The following is a 23,492-nucleotide window of genomic DNA, read 5'->3' on the forward strand; positions in this document are numbered from 1 at the left end:
CCCCCTGGCGGAAAAAAACAGCGAAACTCTCCTGTCAGTTTGGAAAATTTTGTTTTATGTGCGGTGTGTTTGGGAGTGTGAAAAATCAGTGAAAATCACAAGCAGTTCGTGTTTTCCAACTGAATAGGCGGTTGGAACATCCAGGAGATATCATTAAAAAGTGAGGAATGGTGTAAGTTGCTGGAATATGGGTGAAATTTGCGAGAGAATCGAACTCAATTATCGCTTTCGCGGTAATGGCGACCACCGGCATTGAGAAAAAAAAAAAAAAATTTTTTTTTTTTTTTTTTTTTTTTTTTTTTTTTTTTTTTTTTTTTTTTTTTTTTTTTTTTTTTTTTTTTTTGTTGGCTATATGGACCCGAGTGAGTCCGACAGCCTTACATAAAACAGAAGAAGAAGAAGAAGAAGAAGAGAATTTTTTCATGGGCTTTGGCTTTCCATGCGGAAACGTTTCTAGATCTCCCTCGCAAACTCCACTCAATGGCCAGAACAGACACAAAATGATTTAGTGTGAATTTGCCACTGGAGCTACAATAAATTCAATTGCTGTTTTAGGAAACGAGGAAAACCTTTGAGGAAACTTCAAATGGCCGCCCTGCAAAACGCGGTGGAGAAACTCAGCTTGAACGAGAACACGCCAACTGCCCATTCAGAGGATCAAATATCAACTTTTCCGCAACGTCGCAAGAATAAGCCCTTTCCCAGGAATCTGCAGCCGACTACGCCAACGGAGAACATGGCTATTGAAGAGGCACTCAAGAATGTAAGTACAAAATTTGTTGTACGCAAAATGCTTCATTTCCATCAGCCGGAAAGATTTTCCGTGCAATGAAAAGCTTCCACAATTACGGTTTTTTGCCTTGTTGCATAAAGATCTTGAAGATGGAGGTCAAAATTTGCACAAAATGCTTAGAATTGAATTAAGATTTTGCGTGATATGTTGCCTAATTGCCTGCAAGTGCAATACGATTTTACAATTTCCAATTACACTTATTAGAATTAGGAGCAAAATAAACAAGCTTACGATTAGAAGCATACGCAGCTAGCTTGCAATCCAATAAAAAAAATTAAATAAAATTTCAGAGAGCAATAAAATAGAAATTGAAGACCTAGTTTTTGTAGAACATCCTCTCAATTCAATGCAAAATTATTTTAAGCTACATTTTTGATACTGAAGCATTCAAGAAGCATATGCATCATGCAACTATTTTTGTTCTAGTAATCGCAGTAGTCTAATTGGATTTTGGCGCACCTGGCGGTAATCAGGAAAAATTGGAATGTTCTGAAAAGTTACATTATTTTATTTGGCTATAAAATTTCTATTGATTTATCAGTCAAATTCCTAATCTACAAGCAGAATTTACTCTTTTGCGTATTAATATTAGGGGAGACTGGGGCAAAAAGTCACAAAACGGATATTTTATTTTTTTTTTACAAGCTACCCGAGCACCTCCAAAATTTCTAATTAGCACAGTTTTATAGGAAATTTACCGCTCTACAGCTCTGTAAAAGTCATTTTCTTCTATTTTGTAAGGAAATATATTTATTAGGGGTCTCGGTAGCTCAATGGGCAAAGTGTTGGCTTTGTGACGCAGAGGCCCTCGGTTCGATCCTTGATCGAAGCGCGTCCGGTTAATAATTGGAAAACAGTTTTTCACCGTCCTTGAAAGCTACAAACTGAACGCAAAAATATCAAGAAGGAAGTATGATAAAAGATAAGGGAGCAAAAAAGGATTTGTGATGGAGCAAAAAGAAAAATGATATGGAGAGATGACAGGAACAAACATAGGAAAAAAGAAAACAGATGGAACTCGTATGTAAATAAGAGTGAGCGAAATGGCTATATGGACCTGATTGAGTCTGACAGCCAAAACGTAAAACAAGAGAGAGAGAGAGAGAAATATATTTATCGAGTCGTTTTCCAAAAGGTAATCTTGTGATCATTCTCAAAAATGTTGGGGCAAAAAGTATCAGGCATAAGATACTATCACAATTTCATTCGCTTTATTACGGGATTCCGTAAATTTAAGTAAAATACCTAGATTACATATTTTCATAGAAAATTTATTCTTCTACACCTTTGTAAAACACCGTTTTCTCTATCTGAGCGAGAAAAGCGCATTTTAAGCTATTTTACATAAAACACCCAAAAGACTACAAATTGTTTGACCAATGCAAACAACAAGCGACACATGGGAATGACGTTTCTTTTCACCATGGGACATCAGAAATTGTTTCGGTTTTTATTATTTTTTGCTACATAGGTTTTGTTACTTTTTACCCCAAGTGGTCGTTTTTAATAAAAGGATTTCTGGAGAAAAGAATCTTTGTATAATTCTAAAATAGATAGCGGATTTGTATTCAAAGAATATCCAGATAATTTGGGAAATATTCACCAGTGCATCAAATTTAATATAAGTAGCTAATAATTGATATCTTCTGCACAGAATTCGATATTTTTCTGCACAAATTTTGATATTTTTTATTTTCTAAATTCCTTGTTCAAAGTCTAACAAACTTACGACATTGAAGAAGGTCTATGGAGGCTATCTATGGAAAAAATTTTAAGCCGCTATCTTATTTATCTTGGAAGATATTGAATTTTAAAATTTTCGATTTGTGACTTTTTGCCCCAGTCTTCTCTAAGATTTTTTTGGTAAAGGAAAAATAGAATAAAAACAATTGATAAACCATGATAACAATTAAGAAAATGAATAAAAAAGTGGCAAAGCGTCCGATTTAATCCGATTAATTCTCCTTTTAATTAATTAATTATTGACCAATTCGGATGAAAATTAGGCTTTTGACGTTCAATAATTTAAGATGGTGATTTTTCCGGTGATAGGTGTCTAAGGATGAAATTTTCCGTTGGACCTACCTCCAAAACATATCCAAAAATGAACGAAATCGCCAGGGCCAATTTTGAGAAAAGTTAATGAAAACCTCATTTTTGACGTACAGTGGCGGCCAAAATAATAGGACCACCTCTGATAAGCCTACTTTTTTAACTCTTGAAATTTTTTTATTCCAATGCGTTGAAATAATTTTGATGTAGAAATGTTCAAGTGATATCCATACGTCGAGTAAGTGTTGTTTTGGCCATTAGAGATCTCTACTTTGACATATATAGTACGTGAATAGTGATAATGTGTTCGGACAATAAAATAGGGCCACTGCACAAACTCAAATTTATTTCAATTATTTAAAAAATAACAAAATTTTAGTGTAATCTCAATAATTATTTAGTGTATTGACAATTAATTGTTCAAGTTTGGATAAAGAAAACTATGAGAAATTCGAGCAAATATAGAACTTTCTTGTCAGAGGATCTATTAGGTTTTAGAGGCTACGAAAGCATATGGAATGATCGTGAAAATTTAGTGACACAATTTAGACCACAATTTAGTGTTTATACAAACATAAGACTCGGAATTTTGGCTGCCACGGGCCAATAGTATTAAGAAAACAACAACAATTCAGAATGGCATTGAATAAATGAGCAGTAAAAAGTTAAAATTGATCAGTAACAAAAAAATTTGAAACAGTGAAATTATCGTCCAAATTTTGGCAAAGGGAAAATAAAGGGCTTTTCACTCTATATGGAACTATTTTAAATGTTAAATATATAAATTAGGCCCATTTTTGTAAAGATTTAAGTTTTTTACTGATCCTAATTAGATATTTTACTGCTCATTTTTAATTTTTTACTGCCCATTTCGAATTCTATACTGCTCGTTTGTTTTTTGCCATTCAAAATTTTCAAATGGTTCAATGTGTCGAAATCAGTCTGGCACGTCATCGTAAGGTATTCTATAGGAAAATGTTGGTTAAAAAGATCCTCAGATAAGTCCTGACTGAGTTAGAAATAGATTTTGAACAATAGGGTTACTTGGAAGGACGAACATGATAACGAGGTGAATTACCTTAAAGAGGGAAAAGAGGTTAAAATTTTCCAATAAATACCAAGTCTGGAATGAAGATGTTAGATTAGCTTCGAGATAATATCATTTGAGTAGGGGTCATCGAAGACCGGAAGTCGATATCTCTTACCGTTTGAATTTTATATGGGTCAAAAGACTGAAAAAAACACAAAAACAGTGAACACAATTTTTGAATACAAAAATGTATTCGGATTCAGAATTAAAAACCCTTTCACAAAAATCAAAATTTGACAAAATGCGTTGAAAATTAGGCCCTCCAGGGTGGTTGAACTTTGGCCTTCAATAATTCAAGATGGCGTGAAAGTTGCCAGGACCAATTTTGGGATAAGTCGAAAAATGAGGTTTTTGGAGGGGTTGGAAAGGGTTGGGGGTGATTTGGATAAGTTGGTTCGCTAGAGCATCTTGACTTGTGGGGGAGGGGGTGTCACGAAGACCGGAAGTTGATATCTGTTACCGTTTGGATTATGGAAACTGGGGGGTGCTTTCGACTCGGAATGCATGAAAATTGGATTGTGAGTTGAATTTTGGGGGTAAAGAATCGCGTCGACTAAACTGTTCTTGTCGGTCGAAATGGACAAAATTGGCTTGACGCAATTCTTTACTCCTAAACTTCAACTCACAATCGAATTTACACGGATTTCGATTTACAAACACCCCGATCGATATACAAGCATTTTGAGCTGTAGAGAATCTTAGCTACCATAAGTTTATCTGGGCTTATCACTGGTCATTTTCTATTTCAAATTGTTAGAGTACAGAAGGGTAATTAAAAGAAAAAAAAAATAGTTCATTGAAATCGGTTCATAAACATTAGAGATAGAGTCCGGTCCATTTGGATATAGTAAATATAAAATCTAAATGATCGGCAGGTGGATATTATTATCACCTCACCTTAGATCGTTACCAGGGAACTATACAAGTCCATCTATATTAGGTGAGATTCTTAACAATCTCACCTACTATAATCCTAACAAAATTTCATGTCGTCCGATCGACCTCAAATTTGGCCAAAATGTGTTTCAGCACTTCCTGATTCCGAATATATATGTGGCTAAGTTACGTTCCCGGCCGGCCGGCCGGCCGGCCGGCCGGCCGCTCTTTGGAGCTTAATAGCTCCTAAACTAAAAAAGATATCGACTTGCGGTTTTCGGCAAAGGTTATATATCGGGTGAAAATTGCAACTTGGTGCATAGACCCCCCACCCCCCACCCCTCCTTCCGCCATTTTGAAGACCCCCCTTTTTTTGTTTTCTCAATAGCTCCGCCCCTATGGCATTCAGCGGACTCAAATTTTAGTATGTTATAGCTGGGCCTTAGAGCTTTCCATCAATACCAAACTTAAGGTCCCCCGACCCCCCTGACCCGAGCTATAAGGGTCCAAAAAAAATTTCTTAAAATGGCCATAACTCCGGTTCTAATTGTCAGAATTTAAAAAGTGAGGGCTTTTTGGAAAGCTCTCGTGAAATGCCACTTCCCCTTCTAACATCGCAAGTTCATAAAACCACCGCTAGGGGCGCTTTTTTTAAAAAGAAAATTTTTAAATATTAAAAGTTAAATAACTCAAAAATTCTATTGTGCATCGGGCTGAAAATTTAGTATGTTGTAGCCGTTGATTATACCTATCAAACAAAAAAAACCTTAAGTCGATCCATAACCCCTGACCCGAGCTATAAGGGGTCAAAGTTCGAACATTGACCGGCCTCTATCTCCGGTTCTAATTAACATAGCGACCTAAATTTTACCTTTTTGGTTTCGTCTCGATGAGCACTTTCAGATGGAAGTTCAAAAAGTCACCACAGGTGGCGCTGTGATAGCGTCAAAATTCATCGAAATTCAAAGTCACTTTTCTCAAAAACGGCATTGTGCAAGTTAATGAAATTTTAGTATGTTGTAGTCCAGTCTAGGACGTTTCCAAAATGGTGCGTATGCGCGCTGTGGTTTTAATAGAACCGGAGATATGAGGGGTCAAAGTTCACGAAATTCAAAAAATCATATCTCCGGTTCTATGTGACCGATTTTGATGAATGAGGGCTTAAACGAAAGATCTCACCAAATGCTACAACTTTCTAAATTATTTGAACTTCGTGGGACCAACACCAGGGGCGCCACAGTCAAGAAACTAATTTCAATATCACATAACCTCAATTATCTCGACTGTCGCTGAACCGATTTTGATGATTACTTCAACATAATTGTAGAGCACATTTGTCTCTACATTTCGTCCATACATCATTTTCCGATCAGACTACGCTATCACTCCGATTTTGCCGTTTAAGTGTGAAAAAATTGATTTTTCCAATAATAACACTTTGAAATCACTCAGATGCCAATTTGACTGCCTCTACTCCACCGAGACACTTAAAATATGGTTTTAAATGGAAAGTCCCGCAAAATACAACAATTCTTTGATTTAGTTGAAGTTCAACAAATGACTACTTGGGGCACTCTGGATGAAAAAACGAGTTAAGAAACAAAAAACCTCGATTATCTTGGCTTCTGAGTAGTCGATGAGTTCAAGTTCTACGGCAAAATTATAGAGAACATTCTGGTCTACATTTCACCCATATAACACTTTTCTGTCAGTTCATCCAAATCCTTGATATTTTGGTTCAAATACAAAACTTGTATAATTTCACGAATTTGATTCAAGATAACTGAATGGCGTCTCCCTACTTCAGCATCAAATCGAATTTGCATGCACTTCGAGTTAGCTCACGTTAAGAATCTCACCTACATAAGCCGGTTAGGATTATCTGTCCCTTTTAAAGTTTTCTCTCTGCCAACTCCAAGGTACTAACGAACGAAAAATCGATTGTGTGAAAACGCATAGAAAATTTCAGCTAAAAATATCTTAAAACAATTTGAGTAATGTTGGTATTCTTAAGCATTATGATTTTATTGAATGATTCGTGTAATATTTGATTATTCCTGAATTGAAAAAAGTTTTATTGAGATTTAATCATCGTTAATTTGTTTTTTTACATTCAATATAATTTCAAGTATTTTTTTTTGTCAGGGTTCTCAAAGAAAATCAATTTTTTCACACTTTTAATAAACTAATTTACCAAAAGATGTTATACTAACAGGAGCAATAGAAAAATCCAGCACGGGAGAACTTCAGTGATGAAAAAATGCATCATTCAGCGGCATTCGGAATGTGGCATAATAAAATTAATTTCCTTACTATGAATTGGACTTTAGGTGCAATTTCATGTAACAACTTTTTAATTGAAATGCATGGTAAAGTGTTTCAGTTTTAAATAATTCTGAATTTCGTGACTTATTTACAGCATCTAATATCCCAAAAGCATTTCCACACTATTACTCTGGAATAACGGTTTTTTAGTATTTCGACTTTAAATTGATTCTTTTTAATTAAATTCCTACCGATTTGCAGGTATCTAAACTATGCCCAAAATACAGTAGGAAATACGAAGTAATTCAGTTGAATTTAGGGAAAACATACTTTATCGTTTTATTAACCGGTTATTATAAATATCTGAAATTTTGATATTGATTGATTATTTTAATGATATAAATAATATGTATTTAAACATATTTACGAAAACAAATATCATTTAATAAAAATTATAAAAATTAAGGTTACGTTAGTTTTAATATTATGTGGCTCATGAAAGTCTCGAATTTTAAAATCATTTCCCCTTACTATTCAATATATAGTGAAACATTTTCCAAAAATATTGTCTTATATGAAATTAGAGAAGCTAATGCGGTCTTCAGACCAGAGGTTTAGCCTAGTTCCCGAAGGTCTCAAAATACTAAATAACAACCAATTTTTTTCTCCTTCAGAATCTAATAGGCCATTTTTCCTAAATAATCCAATCCTAAGTTAAATTTTTCAAAATATCTTAACTGATAAAAAATTATAACAGTTAAGCCAAATGGCTAAACCTTAGATCTGAAACCCGTATAAGCCGTATAACTTATATGGCTAAACCTTTTGTCCTAGACAGACTTACTTAAGCCGTGAGACGGCTTAATGGGGAACTGATGAGAATGTAGTTTAATAATTATTTTGAATAAAATAACGTTAAGCCGTCTCTCGGCTTAAGTTGTAGGTCTGTCCAGCCTATCTGGTTTGAAGACCGTATTAGGTTTTGTTAAATGTTATTTATCTCAGGAATGAGATTTCTGTCAACACTGAAAAGTTTTCTTTTCAGTTTTGGACTTATCATTGAAGTTATGGTGACTTCAATTTTCAAAGTTTAATAAAAATTTTCTGAAGGCTTCACTGTAAATATTGCAGCGTTTTTACTGGGTGATTGAGCCCATCTTGAGAAGAAGGCAAAGGGTATGTTCTGCAATTGTCATTTAAATGTTACAAAAAAAACTCCACATTTTATGGATTACTTTTGACTTTTCGTCCCTCCCTTTTCTAGGCATTTCTTAAACGAATGTTAAACGTAAAGCGATGGTAATTTAACGTTTAGCAACTTTTCATAACAGTACAAGTTCGTCTGATTACCGCTAGTGGCGCCTAAATCGCTACCTGGTTTTTCTGTGCATGGAGCATATAGTTTGTTTTTACAATTTAAAATTTCTAAATTATTCTTTTTTTTAAATATTGAATCGATCGCTTGTTTTATTGAACTTAATTTATAAAATATCTGGTGTATCTAGTAAATAGTGTATCTGGCATCGAAAAATCGGTTGAAAAATGTATTTTGTTGCATATTGAAATTTTAATTGTGAAAGCTGATTTTTTTATTGCATGTTAAGAATGAAATGTGAAGTTGTAAAATATAAAATTTATACAACTTTAAAAAACATTAGTGGTACTATTCCAATGAAAAATGTGCATGTTTTTTTTAGCACTTTACTGTTCTCAAGTGCTTCTGCATTATCGAATTTTCTTTGTGTTGGTTCCTGTCTCAGCTGTTTTTCGCAGTCCTCGCTGTGTTCTAAAACCACCAAACAGTCTTGACAGGAACAAATAGATTAGATTTCAGCTTATTTCCTGCTTTTTGGATCTAAAGATCCTTAAGACTATATAAATATACTATTACTATAAATACAAAGAAAAGTCGATAATGCAGAAATACTTGAGAGCAGTATAGTGCTAAAAACAACCTATTCACTTCTCATTGATATAGCACCATAATATCAGCTTAAATCTGGAAAAGTTGAAGTTACGTATTTACTGAAATATTTTTAAGGTTATAAAAGAAAATATTAAATTGCAAAATTGTAATTTTTTTTTTCAAACACATTATAAAAGAGTTTTTGTTTAATGCTTTAAGGTAAATATTGAACCAAACACTGAAAGAATAAAAAGCAAAATTGATATAGTTTTCATTCTTCTCTTTTTTTTTGTCCTGATAATCAATAATAAATGCGTACCTTTTTGAACCTATTGATATATGACAGGTATATTATTTATGTACTTTTATGTACGCTACATATTGGTAACCATATTGCGTTTTATATATCAATATTCACAATTTCTGCTATATAGTAAAATGTTAGACACCTGAAAGCATTTCACCTGTTATTATGAATTTTTTTTGTATTGGAATATTTATTAATTAATCTTTTTTTTTCGACGTATGATCACTTCAGTGAAGTACTCTTTGTGAAGCATACTATAACAACATAAAATGAATATTGCTGTTGTTAATATTGTAATTATTATCTCTATTGAAAAAATAATGAGTGTACATACTTTTAATTTGAGCTTTAAAAAAAAACAACAAATATTGTTTATGTTTATATAGGCCTGTTGAAAATAAATTTTGGCCTATAATTTCATACACGTTAAATAAATATAAACTGTCTGCCATAGATTTCATTTGAATTATTTTGTAGTTTACATAATTAGTGTTTATTATTTATATTGCCAAATGGAGGCAAATAAATTTGAATGAAAAAAAAAATTATTGGTTAAATTTGGTTGTATTAATTGATACAATCAATGGGGAATTGACACTTGGCAAAATTTCTTCCAGCAGGAGATATCGGTCATGCCGATGAAGACGCCAGTGTCAATTCTGCAAGAGCTACTGAGTCGTCGAGGTATTACACCGACTTATGAGCTGGTGCAGATCGAGGGGGCCATCCACGAGCCCACATTTCGCTATCGGGTCTCTTTCAATGATAAGGATGCGATGGGTGCTGGACGCTCGAAGAAGGAGGCCAAGCACGCTGCCGCCAAGGCTCTCATCGACAAGCTCACTGGGCACCTGGCCATTGGTGGGGAGCAGATGGAAGCTGCTCTCGAGACTATGCTAGGCCCCAGCGGCTATGACGATAAGGTTAGTCATATTTTTCTTTTTTTTTTCAAGATTTTTTGATTATCATTTTACTCTTTCTTTTTGATAAAAAAAGACTTAAAGCGTCTTTAAAATCGAATCAATCACGCGACCAAATGATCATTGACTTATTCTTTACATTAAATTATTGTAGATACAATTTATATAGTGGAGTAATCTAAGAAAAGTATTTGCCATCCATAATTCAAATCAGGGAAGATAATGAAGATTCTCACTTAGAGATCGAAACAAGATCATAGATTAGCACGAATATGATTTATGATCTGTCCGCACTACAGCTGCACAAACAGTAGTCATAAAAAGGGTCAAAAGGTTGGGGACAGCGTCTCTTCACTGGAAGTTTTGGAATAAAAGGGCTACAGGAATTAGAGTAATTAGTTCAGTTGCCACTGAGATCGTAGAGTTGCGTTCTGTCAAAAGGATATGAGTCGCGTTCTGCTCTCGTGACTGAGTGCAGGAAAATGTTAGAAGCGGCCTCGCAGAAATGTGTCGTCGGTCTGCATTGGGTACCTAGACATTAGAGTGTTTCAACAAGGAAAATTTTTATTTGGCACTATCTCAAGGTGCTTTACATGATGAGACAAGAAAGTTTTTCTTCAACGACCATATGATCAGACGCTGTTTAGAGGTGGCTGAATGACTCTCTGTAGTGTAAAATCCGGTAAAATCAGAAATTTGTTCTACAGAGAGGGTCGTTCAGCCACCTCTAAACAGCGTCTGATCATATGGTCGTAGACGAAAAACTTTCTTGTCTCATCAAATACAGCACCGTGAGGATAGTGCCAAAAAAATTTTTTCCTAGTTGAAACGCCCTACTGGACATAGGGGTATAGTAGGAAATGAAGAAGCGGACCGCCATGCGGTAGCAGGAGCAAAGACCGCGTTCATTGATCCTGAATCTGCTGTAGGGGCTGTAGGGATTTTCTTGAAAAAGAAGAGATGTATTATGCAGAAGGATTAATTAAAACTTCATCAAACGGAATGGTCCGCAACGAGGGATTGTCTTGTATCCAAACTGTCTCTGACTAACTTGGATAAGAAAAGCACAGCGTACCGAGAGGCAGTCGCTGAAGGGTCCGCCAGATTGCTAATTTTCTAACCGGCGACTGTATGAAGAAACATCAAAGGAGACGGTCACTCACTATGTGTTCGACTGTGCCAGCTTATGTAACATCAGCGCTGGGTAATCAGTGCTGTTTGATGAAGACCTATCAAGATTAAAGTCGCCCTGTTTAATGGACTTTATTCAAAAAACGGGCTGTTTTGAACCATTTTGTACTTAAGGGTTAATATTAATTTGGGGATGCACAATGGGCACAACCAGATCCCGTCAGAATGTCACTTTGGATGAGTGGAATTTTAAGGTTGTTAAGGACTTCAAATACCTCGGATCGGTACTGACGATGGGTAATGAAGTTGGAATAGAGGTTAACGAGAGACTCGCGGCGGGGAGTAGAAGTTTCTTTGCACTCTCGCCGATATTTCGATCAAGGAACGTCTCGCGGTCAACAAAGATCAAAATATACAGAACCATACTGAAGAGAGTATGGGACGCAATCCCAGAGCTGTACAAGAGGCCTTAATCCAGATTGAACATGCGGCATGAAATCTGGGGCTACAGATAAACGAAGGCAAAACAAAGTACATGGTGGCCTCGTCAGCAACAACTCCGGCAACATCTTACGGAGAGCATCGGTCAAACAAGTTTCCCGATGGGAGACTACAATTTTGAAGTTGTCAACTCCTTCGTGTACCTTGGGTCAACAATCACAACCGACAACAACATCTCAACAGACGTCTGCGCACGTTTGTTGAAAGCCAACAATGCTTATTTCAGTCTATCAAGAGTTTTCCGGACCAGAACCTTAAGCATAAAGACTAAGCTACTGCTGTATAGGACTATGATCCTGCCAGTCCTTACGTATTCGTCTGAGACGTGGGTCCTCAGCAAACAGAATTGCGAACTCTTAGCCGCGTTTGAGAGGAGGATCCTGCGATGGATTTTTGGCCCCATATGTGAGAAGGGACGATTCCGGAGCCTATACAACCATGAGGTGTATGAGCGCTACCGAGAGGTAACTATCGTCAAGCAAATACGCCTCAATAGGCTCCGGTGGGCTAGTCATCTGGTTCACAAAGATGAGGACGACCCAGCCTGGAAAGTCTTTAGGGGTGGACTCTATGCTTCGAGGACACGAGGCCGACCCAGCCTCCGATGGACCGACGACGTGGACCAGGACGCCAGCTCATTAGGGGTGCGGAACTGGAGAACAGTGGCGCGTAACAGGCTCGAGTGGCGACGGTTCCTGAGTCAGGCCAAGACCAGTAATTGGTTGTAGCGCCGGTTAAGTAAGTAAGTAAGTATACTGAAGCCAATCATAACGTATGGTCTGGAAACAGTACCGTTGACCCGCACAGAGGAGAGAAAGCTGTTGATCTTTGAGAGACGGGTCCTCGTACGAATCTACGGGCCTTTCCATGATAAAACTACAGGGGAACTACGCATAAGGATAAACCACGAACTGGAGGAGCTTTATGGAGAGGCCGACATTGTGGCCTTTATTCGGGCGAGAAGACTGAGATGGCTCGGTCACATCTTCCGTATGCTAGAGGAGAGGATGCCCACGAAACTGTATGAGCGAAATCCGGAGGGGGCGTCCCTGGACGAGATGGAAAAACATAATGGACGATGTCCTCAAAACCCTGGGGGTGCTTCGACGTCGGCGGGCGCTGGCTTTAGATCGTGTGGAATGGCGAGGTGTTGTTTAGGAGGCCTTGTCTCTTAAAGGAACGTAAGTGGCCACTTTAAGTAAGTATAATGGACACAAATGGAGATCTGGATGTAGCGGTTTCGCGAGGAACCGCCCCCACTGTAATCCAATCTAATTTAATCAGTTGCTAGTGACTTCTCTCTAGAGCACTGGTTGTAGTGGAAATTTTCGGAGGGAAGCTCCGTCCGGACGCGGCAACACAATCTGTGGAGTCTTCAATCCTAAGATCAAAAAGACTTCACAGATTGTGTTGCCGCGTCCGGACGGAGCTTCCCTCCGAAAATTTGCACTGTTTGTACTTCGAAGAAGACAAATAAACACTTCTGGTGTCCAATATACTTGAGTAGCCAATCGTTATTCATCCATTGAACCAACCACATAGAGGACTTCCTGCGACATACTGTGGACTTTGAAATTTAGAGTCCCTGAAATATCACGGGGGCCTTAATGAGTCAAGTGATAGAGCACTCGCTCTATGATGCAAGTGTCTCGAGTTCGAATGCCTTTTAGGTCACCAGGAATTTTTCTGGCGTTAAAGGTGTTCGGGTTGCATTCAGTGAGCTTCACTGCACTTGATTGCACGGGCATGGGACTGACAACCCCATCCCGTACAAGAAAAAATAATAATGCATGTCTAGAAATCGCTTGCGGGAAAGCCTAGTTCCTCCATGGAATGTTGTGCCAGCATTATTATTAAAATATCACGGTCACTGCAATAACGATAAAACGACCTCACGGGGAGAAGGCCTACTTTCTATGCCTATGGGCCTGAGCATTTAGGAAGGACGCTTGACGGCCTCTTAAGGAGTAGACAGTCTTCATATCAATCCGCTACTCTGAACGAGGGACCCGGATAGGTATAGGTTTTAGCCCCGTATGGTTCACAAGCTTTAACAGGAAGCGAAAACAATGGTTATAACAATGGTTGAGGTGATCGGTTTGGGAAGCCGGCTTGTAATGACGTGTCTTGTGCGAGTGTTCTGTATTTAAAGTGAAATCTGAGTGTATCGTGCTATTTTTTGCTTGGTTTTTAGTGCAAAAGGACTGCAGTGGATACAGTGTACACACCTGTGTTGTGGAACCTCAAGGAAGTTGCTAATTTTTAGCATAAAAGAGGATTTTATCCACTGCATCTCTATGAATCCGACAGGGGAATTGATGTGATAGCGGTATTTGTGAGACTTCTCACAATAGGACACTGCAAATCACTCAATTGCCTAATTCTTGGCGATTTGGGGATTAGTGAAAGACGAAATCTTTTCTTCCTTTGAGCTCGTGATTTCTTTTAAGTGCAATCGTATGTCTTATATAAGACATAGGAGACGGACGTCGAAAGCCGAGCACTGCACTGTGAAGAAAGCATAAACACTTCATGCGGAGAAAAGGAGGTTTGGCGGTGGGACTCTTTGGTAGGCTAGGCGTAATGTCTCCAGGTAAGGGTCTATTTGTCCAATTCTCCTCACCGCTGAAGGATGCTTTCGCTCACAAGGATCCTCACCGGATAATAAAGACATAAGATTCTCTACAATTCAATTATGGAATTATGGAATTTTTAACAGAATTGGAGTTGAGATTGTCGGGTAGACTAAGGGGCTCAAAAGAGCCTAGTTGTCTGATCACCTGCGAACTCAAGTACACTCCGTTTTTTTTTAATAAATCTAAACAGCTACCCCAGAGGGAAAGGATAACTGGGAGAAATTAAGAGCATCAAGCATTAAGCTGCGCTGCATAATGCTTCAAGATAAGTTATCTATTGGATCAAGAGCCTAGAACCACGCCGTAAACACTAACTGTTTCTCATGTTGACTGATGTGGTAGCACACCTTCAGCACTTCTCACAGTGAATGTGGAGTAAAAGAAAGAGGAAACACGGATCATTTGAGAGCGTCAGGCAGGAAGCTACACTACAAATAGTTGAGGAAAGGGAAAGGTGGGAAAAATGAGGTCGAGTTTATAAGAGCATTGTAAGAAGCAATAGCTCCGACAGATGGAGCTAGAGGAGGCGAGATTGGATACCAATGGTACCCGATCAATGAGCAACCTATTCAAGCTATACTTCATTCAACATGAGTAGTTTACTCCTCACTCAGCTTTTTCGTTTGACTCATAGTCATGCGCAGATATATCGGTTGCTCGCATGAATTATACTCTTAAGTTTAAATGGCTTATTTCGTTGCCTTTTATATGTTTTCCGCCAAGGAAGTTTAGGTGGCGTCTTTGGTGGGGATGTTCTGCGAAAATTTCGCGTCACAAAAAAATGACAACTAAATCGTTGCAAGAGTTTTTGAGATACTAGGGTAAAACGTTTCATCCCTCAGCAACCACCTTCAATTGATTCATGACCGAAGGAAATGTGAGATGTGCTCGTAGGTCCAGGAAAAATACCACAGTTCCATTTCTAGACTCTTATTTACCTTACTAATACATTTTTACTTCATTTTCTGAGGGCTAGATAGGCGACTCCTTCGACAATATTTTAATTTCCGGTGGCGGAGGTCACTATCTTCAATCGTTTGGCCTTTAGGTCTGGTTGTGAAAGAACCAGTGTGGCAAATATCTATAAAAATCTCTGTAAAATTACCTACGGTTCCCTTAAATAAAAAAAAACTAATGGAATTGATGACTTGTTCTGCAGGTCATGGGTAATCCGATTGGGTGGCTTCAGGAGATGTGCATGGCTCGTCGTTGGCCACCCCCAACGTATGAGACAGAGATGGAAGTGGGACTACCACATGAACGTCAGTTTACGATTGCTTGCACTGTGCTCAAGTATCGGGAAGTGGGTCAGGGAAAGAGCAAAAAGATTGCAAAACGCATTGCAGCTCATAAGATGTACACCAGGCTCCAGGACAGCCCCCCAGACTCCAGTCAGGTTAATCAGATCATCGATGAGGAAGCCAATGAAGAGGTTAGTTTAGGTTAAAAGTTTTAGCATTGTAAAGGGCTGATAAAAGTGCAAGAGATTTTTGCAAATTGCTAGTTATTAATTTGTTGGTAATCTTTCTGTTGGTTTTATCTTGTGAAAAAGTTCTTGATTGATTGAAAAAAGAGAATTAAACACACAATTTTATTAAAGCAAAATAAATCCATCGAAAGATCACCAAAACTCTAACCCTAGAATACATGTACGTTTTTTTTTTAATTTGCAATAATTTTCTTCTTTTAAAGAGGAGTCAAGAACAAAATGAATTGCAAAAAATTGTGTGTTGTATAAATTTTCTTTTTGTAGATCAATCAGAAACTCAATCGCTATGCTGACTTGAAAGATGCCCATATTCCGACGCTAACAAACCAACATAGCTTCAAAGTGGCCCAATTTCATAAGAGTCTCAAGGCTCTTTTTGGGAAGGCATTGACCAAATTACAGGTGCTTATTTTTCCAACAATTTATTGTGGGAGAGTTGTGATTCTTTTATGACTTCTATCTTCTATTGTAATTGTTCCGGGTTAGAAACTTGATTATAATTTTGAGGAATTGGGTGATTTAGGTGAGATTCTTAACAATCTGACCTACTATAATCCTAACAAAATCTCATGTCCTCCGATCGGCCCCAAATTTTGCCAGAATGTGTTTGGATACTTCCTGATCACGAATATATGGATGGCTAAAAACTATTTCCGTCCCGGGAAAAAGAGTGGCCGGCCGGCCGGCCGTTCTTTGGAGCTTAACTCTTTCGTTTCTTTTGGAACTCTGAGTACCCAAAGCAGCATATGAATATTCTGTGAAAAACAATGATTTTTTAATTATTCAGAACTGATAAAAATCCGAGCCTCATGGATGATTACAAACTATAAGAATGTCCAAATGTAAGATATTTTTTATAGGACCTTAATTAATTCCTGAGCTTAGATAATTTTGATTAAAAAATGATGAAATTAGCTTGTAGCATATGCTGCGGTCCGGAAAGAGTTAATAGCTCCCAAACAAAGATATCGACGAATTAGAAGTTCATAAAACTACTGCTAGGGGCGCTATTATTAAAAAGATTTTTCAATTTTCCAAAAATTCCTTTGTGCATCGGGCTGAAATTTTAGTATGTTGTAGCCGCAGATTATACCTATCAAACAGAAAAATATTTAAGTCGATCGATAACCCCTGACCGAGCTATAAAGGGACAGATAATCCTAACCGGCTTATGTAGGTGAGATTCTTAACGTGAGCTAACTCGGAGTGCATGCAAATTCGATTTAGAGCTGAAGTTGGGAGACGCCATTCAGTTATCTTGAATCAAATTCGTGAAATTATGCAAATTTTGTATTTAAACCAAAATATCAAGGATTTGGATGAACTGGCACAAAAGTGATATATGGGTGAAATGTAGACCAGAATGTTCTCTATAATTTTGCCGTAGAACTTGAACTCATCGATTACTCAGAAGCCAAGATAAGCGAGGTTTTTTGTTTCTTAACTCGTTTTTTCATCCAGAGTGCCCCAAGTAGTCATTTGTTGAGCTTCAACTATTTCAAAGAATTGTTGTATTTTGTGGGACTTTCCATTTAAAACCCTATTTTAAGTGTCTTGGTGGAGTAGAGGCAGTCAAATTGGCATCTGAGTGATTTCAAAGCGTTATTATGGGAAAAATCATTTTTTTCACACTTAAACGGCAAAATCGGAGTGATAGCGTAGTCTGAGCGGAAAATGATGTATGGACGAAATGTAGAGACAAATGTGCTCTACAATTATGTTGAAGTAATCATCAAAATCGGTTCAGCGACAGTCGAGATAATTGAGGTTATGTGATATTGAAATTGGTTTTTCGACTGTGGCGCCCCTGGTGTTGGTCCCACGAAGTTCAAATATTCTAGAAAGTTGTAGCATTTGGTGAGATCTTTCGTTTAAGCCCTCACTCATCAAAATCGGTCACATAGAACCGGAGATATGATTTTTTGAATTTTGTGAACTTTGACCCCTCATATCTCCGGTTCTATTGAAACCACAGCGCACATACGCACCATTTTGGAAACGTCCTAGACTGGACTACAACATACTAAAATTTCATTAACTTGCACAATGCCCTTTTTGAGAAAAGTGACTTTGAATTTCGATGAATTTTGACGCTATCACAGCGCCACCTGTGGTGACTTTTTAAACTTCCATCTGAAAGTGCTCATCGAGACGAAATCAAAAAGGTAAAATTTAGGTCGCTATGTTAATTAGAACCGGAGATAGAGGCCGGTCAATGTTCGAACTTTGACCCCTTATAGCTCGGGTCAGGGGTTTTAGATCGACTTAAGGTTTTTTTTGTTTGATAGGTATAATCAACGGCTACAACATACTAAATTTTCAGCCCGATGCACAATGGAATTTTTGAGTTATTTAACTTTTAAGATTTAAAAATTTTCTTTTTAAAAAAAGCGCCCCTAGCGGTGGTTTTATGAACTTGCGATGTTAGAAGGGGAAGTGGCATTTCACGAGAGCTTTCCAAAAAGCCCTCACTTTTTAAATTCTGACAATTGGAAACGGAGTTATGGCCATTTTAAGAAATTTTTTTTGGACCCTTATAGCTCGGGTCAGGGGGGTCGGGGGACCTTAAGTTTGGTATTGATGGAAAGCTCTAAGGCCCAGCTATAACATACTAAAATTTGAGTCCGCTGAATGCCATAGGGGCGGAGCTATTGAGAAAACAAAAAAAGGGGGGTCTTCAAAATGGCGGAAGGAGGGGTGGGGGGTGGGGGGTCAATGCACCAAGTTGCAATTTTCACCCGATATATAACCTTTGCCGAAAACCGCAAGTCGATATCTTTTTTAGTTTAGGAGCTATTAAGCTCCAAAGAGCGGCCGGCCGGCCGGCCGGCCGGCCGGGAACGTAACTTAGCCACATATATATTCGGAATCAGGAAGTGGCGAAACACATTTTGGCCAAATTTGAGGTCGATCGGACGACATGAAATTTTGTTAGGATTATAGTAGGTGAGATTGTTAAGAATCTCACCTAATAAGGGGTCAAAGTTCGAAGATTGACCGGCTTCTATCTCCGGTTCTAATTAACATTTTGAGCTAAATTTTACCTTTTTGGTTTCGTCTCGATGAGCACTTTCAGATGGAAGTTCAAAAAGTCACCACCGGTGGCGCTGCGATAGTGTCAAAATTAATCAGAATTAAAACTCATTTTTCTCAAAAACGGCATTGTGAAAGTTAATCAAATTTTAGAGTGTTGTAGTCTAGTCTAGGACGTTTCCAAAATGGGGCGTATGTGCGCTGTGGTTTCAATAGAACCGGAGATATGAGGGGTCAAAGTTCACGAAATTCAAAAAATCATATCTCCGGTTCTATTTGACCGATTTTGATGAGTAAGGGCTCAAACGAAAGTTCTCATAAAATGCTACAACTTCCTAGAATATTTGAACTTCGTGGGACCAACACCAGGGGCGCCACAGTCGAAAAACCAATTTCAATATCACATAACCTCAATTATCTCGACTGTCGCTGAACAGATTTTGATGATTACTTTGACATAATAGTAGAGGACATTTGTCTCTACATTTCGTCCATACATCATTTTCCGATCAGACTACGCTATCTGTCCGATTTTGTGGTTTAAGTGTGAAAAAATTGATTTTTCCCATAATAACGCTTTGAAACTACTCAGATGCCAATTTGACTGCTTTTACTCGACCAAGACACTTAAAATAGGGTTTTAAATGGAAAGTCTTACAAAATACAACAATTCTTTGATATAGTTGAAGTTCATCAAATGAACACTTGGGGCGCTCTGGGCGAAAAAACGACTTCAGAAACAAACAACCTCGATTATCTCGGCTTCTTATTAATCGATTAGATCAAGTTCTACGGCTAAATTATAGGGAACATTCTGGTCTATATTTCACACATATATCACTTTTCTGTCAGTCCATTTACATTAATATTTAATTTTTATTAAAAATTGTATAACTAAAAAAGAGCCAGATAAATTCTGCACGCATTCAATCAGGCCTCCAGGCGAGATGATATATTCTTCATTATAAAAAAATAAAATTGAAAACTAAATTGGTAGCGGCTGCCAGTAGGGTCCTTACAATTGTTCAACTATTTTGTGGAATGTTTTGACCACAGTTCAGAACCAGGAAACGGTAAATGATGCGAAAGTACTTTTTAGGTACAGCATCTAAGTCACGAGTTCGAGCATTCCGCAAAACCTGGGACGCTTTGCCACCCCTTTTGGGTTTATCTCGAAAACGGCTCCTACGATTTCTTTCATTTTCGTATATGTTTTGGAGGTAGTTTAGGTGAATATTTCATATTTGGACACCAAGGCAGGAATAACCACTTATCGCCATGTTTAGGAAATAGAGGGATTCATTTTATTATAACTTTTGAACCTTTATTACAAGATAACTCAAATTTGACATAAAGTTACTTAGATGTATTTGCTCTAGATACGTGAAAACAATAGTCCTACAATTTAATGCTGAACTATTTAAAAAACTGATTTTTATTAACAATGCAAAAATAACCACTTCGTCGCCACTTTTTACCACTTTTAGCCAGTTTTGTAACCACTTCTCGCCACCCACTTGAAAAGCTCCGAAATCGAATTTTTTAGGCAATGTTATGAAAAGAATACATTCAGCATTTCTTTTCTCTCATGAACACCTTATTATTACTCACTTTAAATGTTTTTTCTTCACTTTTGTTTGAGAAATCATATTATAGGACTATTGTAAAAAGTAAACAATGCAGATTTGATAAGTAAGAATCTACGAAGTGAAGTTAGCGTCACCTATTGAAAAGAGATGGCGACAGGTAGTAAAATCAACTTCAGAATATTACCACTTTTCGCCATGCCTCATTGTTATATAAAAATAATGTAAAATGAAATATTAATTAACTAAATACAAATTTTATGTATTCCACAAGTGTAATTAAATATTCAATAGAGAAATTATTTATCAAAAAAGGTATATTTTGCTTGATGAAAATTTGATGACACTTTGTATATTTGATAAGAAATGTTGGATTCGATGCACTTGCTTAAAATATTGCTCTTAAAAATGCTCAAAATCTTCAAAAAAAAAAATACAAATAACTTTGCGGCTCATTTATTTCATAAATCGCAAAAAATAGCGATTTTAATGTAAGTGGCGAAAAGTGGGACACTAGCGAGAAGTGGTGATTCCACCCTATGTTCGAAAACCATTTCGAAGTCGAATTTTCGAAGATCAAAAGTTAACAACTCTGGAGGGCCTATTTTTCAACGGATTTGCTTAAAATCGAGTTTTTTTTTGAAAGATTTTGAAATTTACAACCCAACTGCATCCCGTAAATGATTTACCCTTCTCAGATTTACTTTTTTATTTATTCGTATGCTATTTGTTACTCATGCTAAAATATTCTGAAATCTACTTTCTGAAGCATGCGAAAATAACTATTCACGGATAGGTCTTTCTTGTGAGTTCGAACATTCCGCAAAGCTGGAATGCTTTGCCATCTCTTCTTTTTACAAAATTAATCAAAAATGTTTCTTGGCTGCTATTTCTTTTATAAGCCAATTCACAAATTTGGTTTTTCCGATAAAAGAATCACAGCTCCTATAAGTTAGAAAAGCTTATATAATATCCAGAAAAAGAAGTTCAAAAATTGTTATTTGAACTGAAAGATAATGAATATTTTTTTTCTTTGTTGATTTTCTTCCTTTTTATTTTGTTGCTGGATGTGTGTAGGCTGCCAAACTTTCATCTCCGGACTTAAATTGTGTTCAATTGTTGCAAGAAATTGCTTCTGAGCATCAATTTGATGTGACTTATGTGGAGATCGAGGAGAAAACTTATTCGGATTGCTATCAGTGTTTGGTACAATTGTCCACTTTGCCGGTGGCTGTTTGCCAAGGTGCAGGAGAAACAAGGGCCGATGCTAAGACTTCTGCTGCTCGCAATGCTCTTGAATATCTCAAGATAATGACAACCAAGTAAAGAGCCACAATGATTATGCTCTGGAGGAATTTTTATTTCGATGTGTCCAGGAGTGACGGAAGGATGGATGATTGTCAAAGTAAGTGGCTCATAAAATATTTTTTTTTAACACAATTTTTTTCTCCGTGATTGAAAAGGGAGAGACTAAAGATGAACAAAAAAAAAACAATGCACTACAAAATGAAAAAAACAAAGTCTTAAGATTACTCTGTGCACAAGTACCACAAAAAGTGAAAATTTCTCACATAATTTTTGATTATTTTTATCTTTTTGCATGATTTATACTTCTTTGACTTTGTTTCCTCTTTAACAAATCTCATAGATTATTAAATAGTAAATGTTCCTGTGTGAACGTTATAGGAAGAGAAAACCCGAAAAAAAATGAAAGATTTGTTTGTTTTTTGCGTGTAAATTGCAAACAAGAAAATTAATTTATACAGTCTCTATTAATTTTCATGTCATATTATACATGTTAATATTGTACACAGAAGTGCTAGGGTGTGGAGAAAAGAATAAAAATTTTCATAGCAAAAGAAAAGTAAGGAAAAAGTCATCCTCACCATAGACTTTCTGTTAATATGTATAGAACAAAAAAAAAGTGAAAATACAAGTAAATAAATTATAATTACCCTCCCAAAAAACAAAACAAAGAACAAGAAGAAATTTTCTGAGAAATCAATAAAAAGTCTTTAGTAGTGTATCCTTTGCAAATGAGAGAAGTTATTACCAAAAGAAAAAAAAAAGAAAACAATGGAGAAATATTTCCAACAAAAGAAAAGGTGTTAAAAAGAAAATCACTATAAATTTCTGCTTTTTAAATGGAAATACATGAGAAACTCTCGCTACATAAATAACTTTAAATATTATACTAATCGAGCATTAAAATAATTAACACAAAAAAATTAAAAAAAAAACTAAGTATTTTATATTCACAAAAAAAAAGAAAAATAATCAATATGCGAAATGTAACATAATATATCGAGTTATTTATGTACGTAGTGTGTGTAATTCATATGAAGATTCACTGAAAGGGAGACATGGGATAAAAGGGGGAGGCAGTAAGAGAGAGATAGAGAGAAATGAGAAAGACAACTTGGGAAAAGGAAGGAAGAAAATATTTTTGGCCAACTTTTTTTTTGTGCCAATTCAGGAATGAATTGCAAACCAAAATCGCAGATAAACATCAATTAAAGGAAATGAACAAATGGCAAAAGAGGGGTTTATCATTTCAGTAGAATTAGTGTCTTATTTTTTTTTCAGTAGTTGTGTGCGATTAATTTAATTTTAACCTAATATTTAGGACATTTTGAAAATAAATTTTAGGCCACGCCCTTATCGCGACTAATTAAAATAAAAACAGAAATTTTAAAGTGCTTTATAATCCAGTGAATACCAAAAGTTAAAAGCACGTTTTAGCTTATTTTTGATACATAGGGTAAGTGTGCCAAATTCCGGCCAGCTTGCAATTCCGGCCACCTTTTTTGTTCCTCGAATTTTCATGAATTTTTAATTTTTACATATTCCAGAGATTATACAATGCAGAAGAATAACAAAAAATGTAGCTTCGACAAACGAGATGAC

The 23,492-nt window shown here is 36.6% G+C and overlaps 1 protein-coding gene across 5 annotated transcripts; it reads left to right on the top strand.

Annotated features, from left to right (window-relative positions):
- Positions 1–8: 8 nt before the first annotated feature.
- On the top strand, positions 9–22,859 carry LOC129805667 (interferon-inducible double-stranded RNA-dependent protein kinase activator A homolog). 5 transcript variants are annotated; one of them, XM_055853709.1, is made up of 6 exons: positions 9–172; positions 556–763; positions 9,907–10,212; positions 15,637–15,909; positions 16,231–16,368; positions 21,663–22,859. In XM_055853709.1, the coding sequence occupies exons 1-6, from the start codon at positions 168–170 to the stop codon at positions 21,909–21,911; spliced, it is 1,179 nt and encodes a 392-aa protein (XP_055709684.1). In that variant the 5' UTR covers positions 9–167; the 3' UTR covers positions 21,912–22,859. The 5 variants fall into 5 exon arrangements, with proteins under 5 accessions (XP_055709684.1, XP_055709685.1, XP_055709686.1 ...); XM_055853710.1 differs by having other exon boundaries at positions 9,910–10,212; XM_055853713.1 differs by having other exon boundaries at positions 93–160.
- The last annotated feature ends 633 nt before the right edge of the window (positions 22,860–23,492 follow it).

The sequence above is a fragment of the Phlebotomus papatasi genome, chromosome 3 (assembly GCF_024763615.1).
Source record: "Phlebotomus papatasi isolate M1 chromosome 3, Ppap_2.1, whole genome shotgun sequence".
Classification (NCBI taxonomy): Eukaryota; Metazoa; Arthropoda; class Insecta; order Diptera; family Psychodidae; genus Phlebotomus; species Phlebotomus papatasi.

Bases quoted from the DNA above. Each gene is read 5' to 3' on its own strand.
- LOC129805667 (XM_055853709.1), top strand. The intron at 764-9,906 runs GTAAGTACAAAA...AATTTCTTCCAG, and splicing joins TTGAAGAGGCACTCAAGAAT to CAGGAGATATCGGTCATGCC. The intron at 15,910-16,230 runs GTTAGTTTAGGT...TTCTTTTTGTAG, and splicing joins ATGAGGAAGCCAATGAAGAG to ATCAATCAGAAACTCAATCG.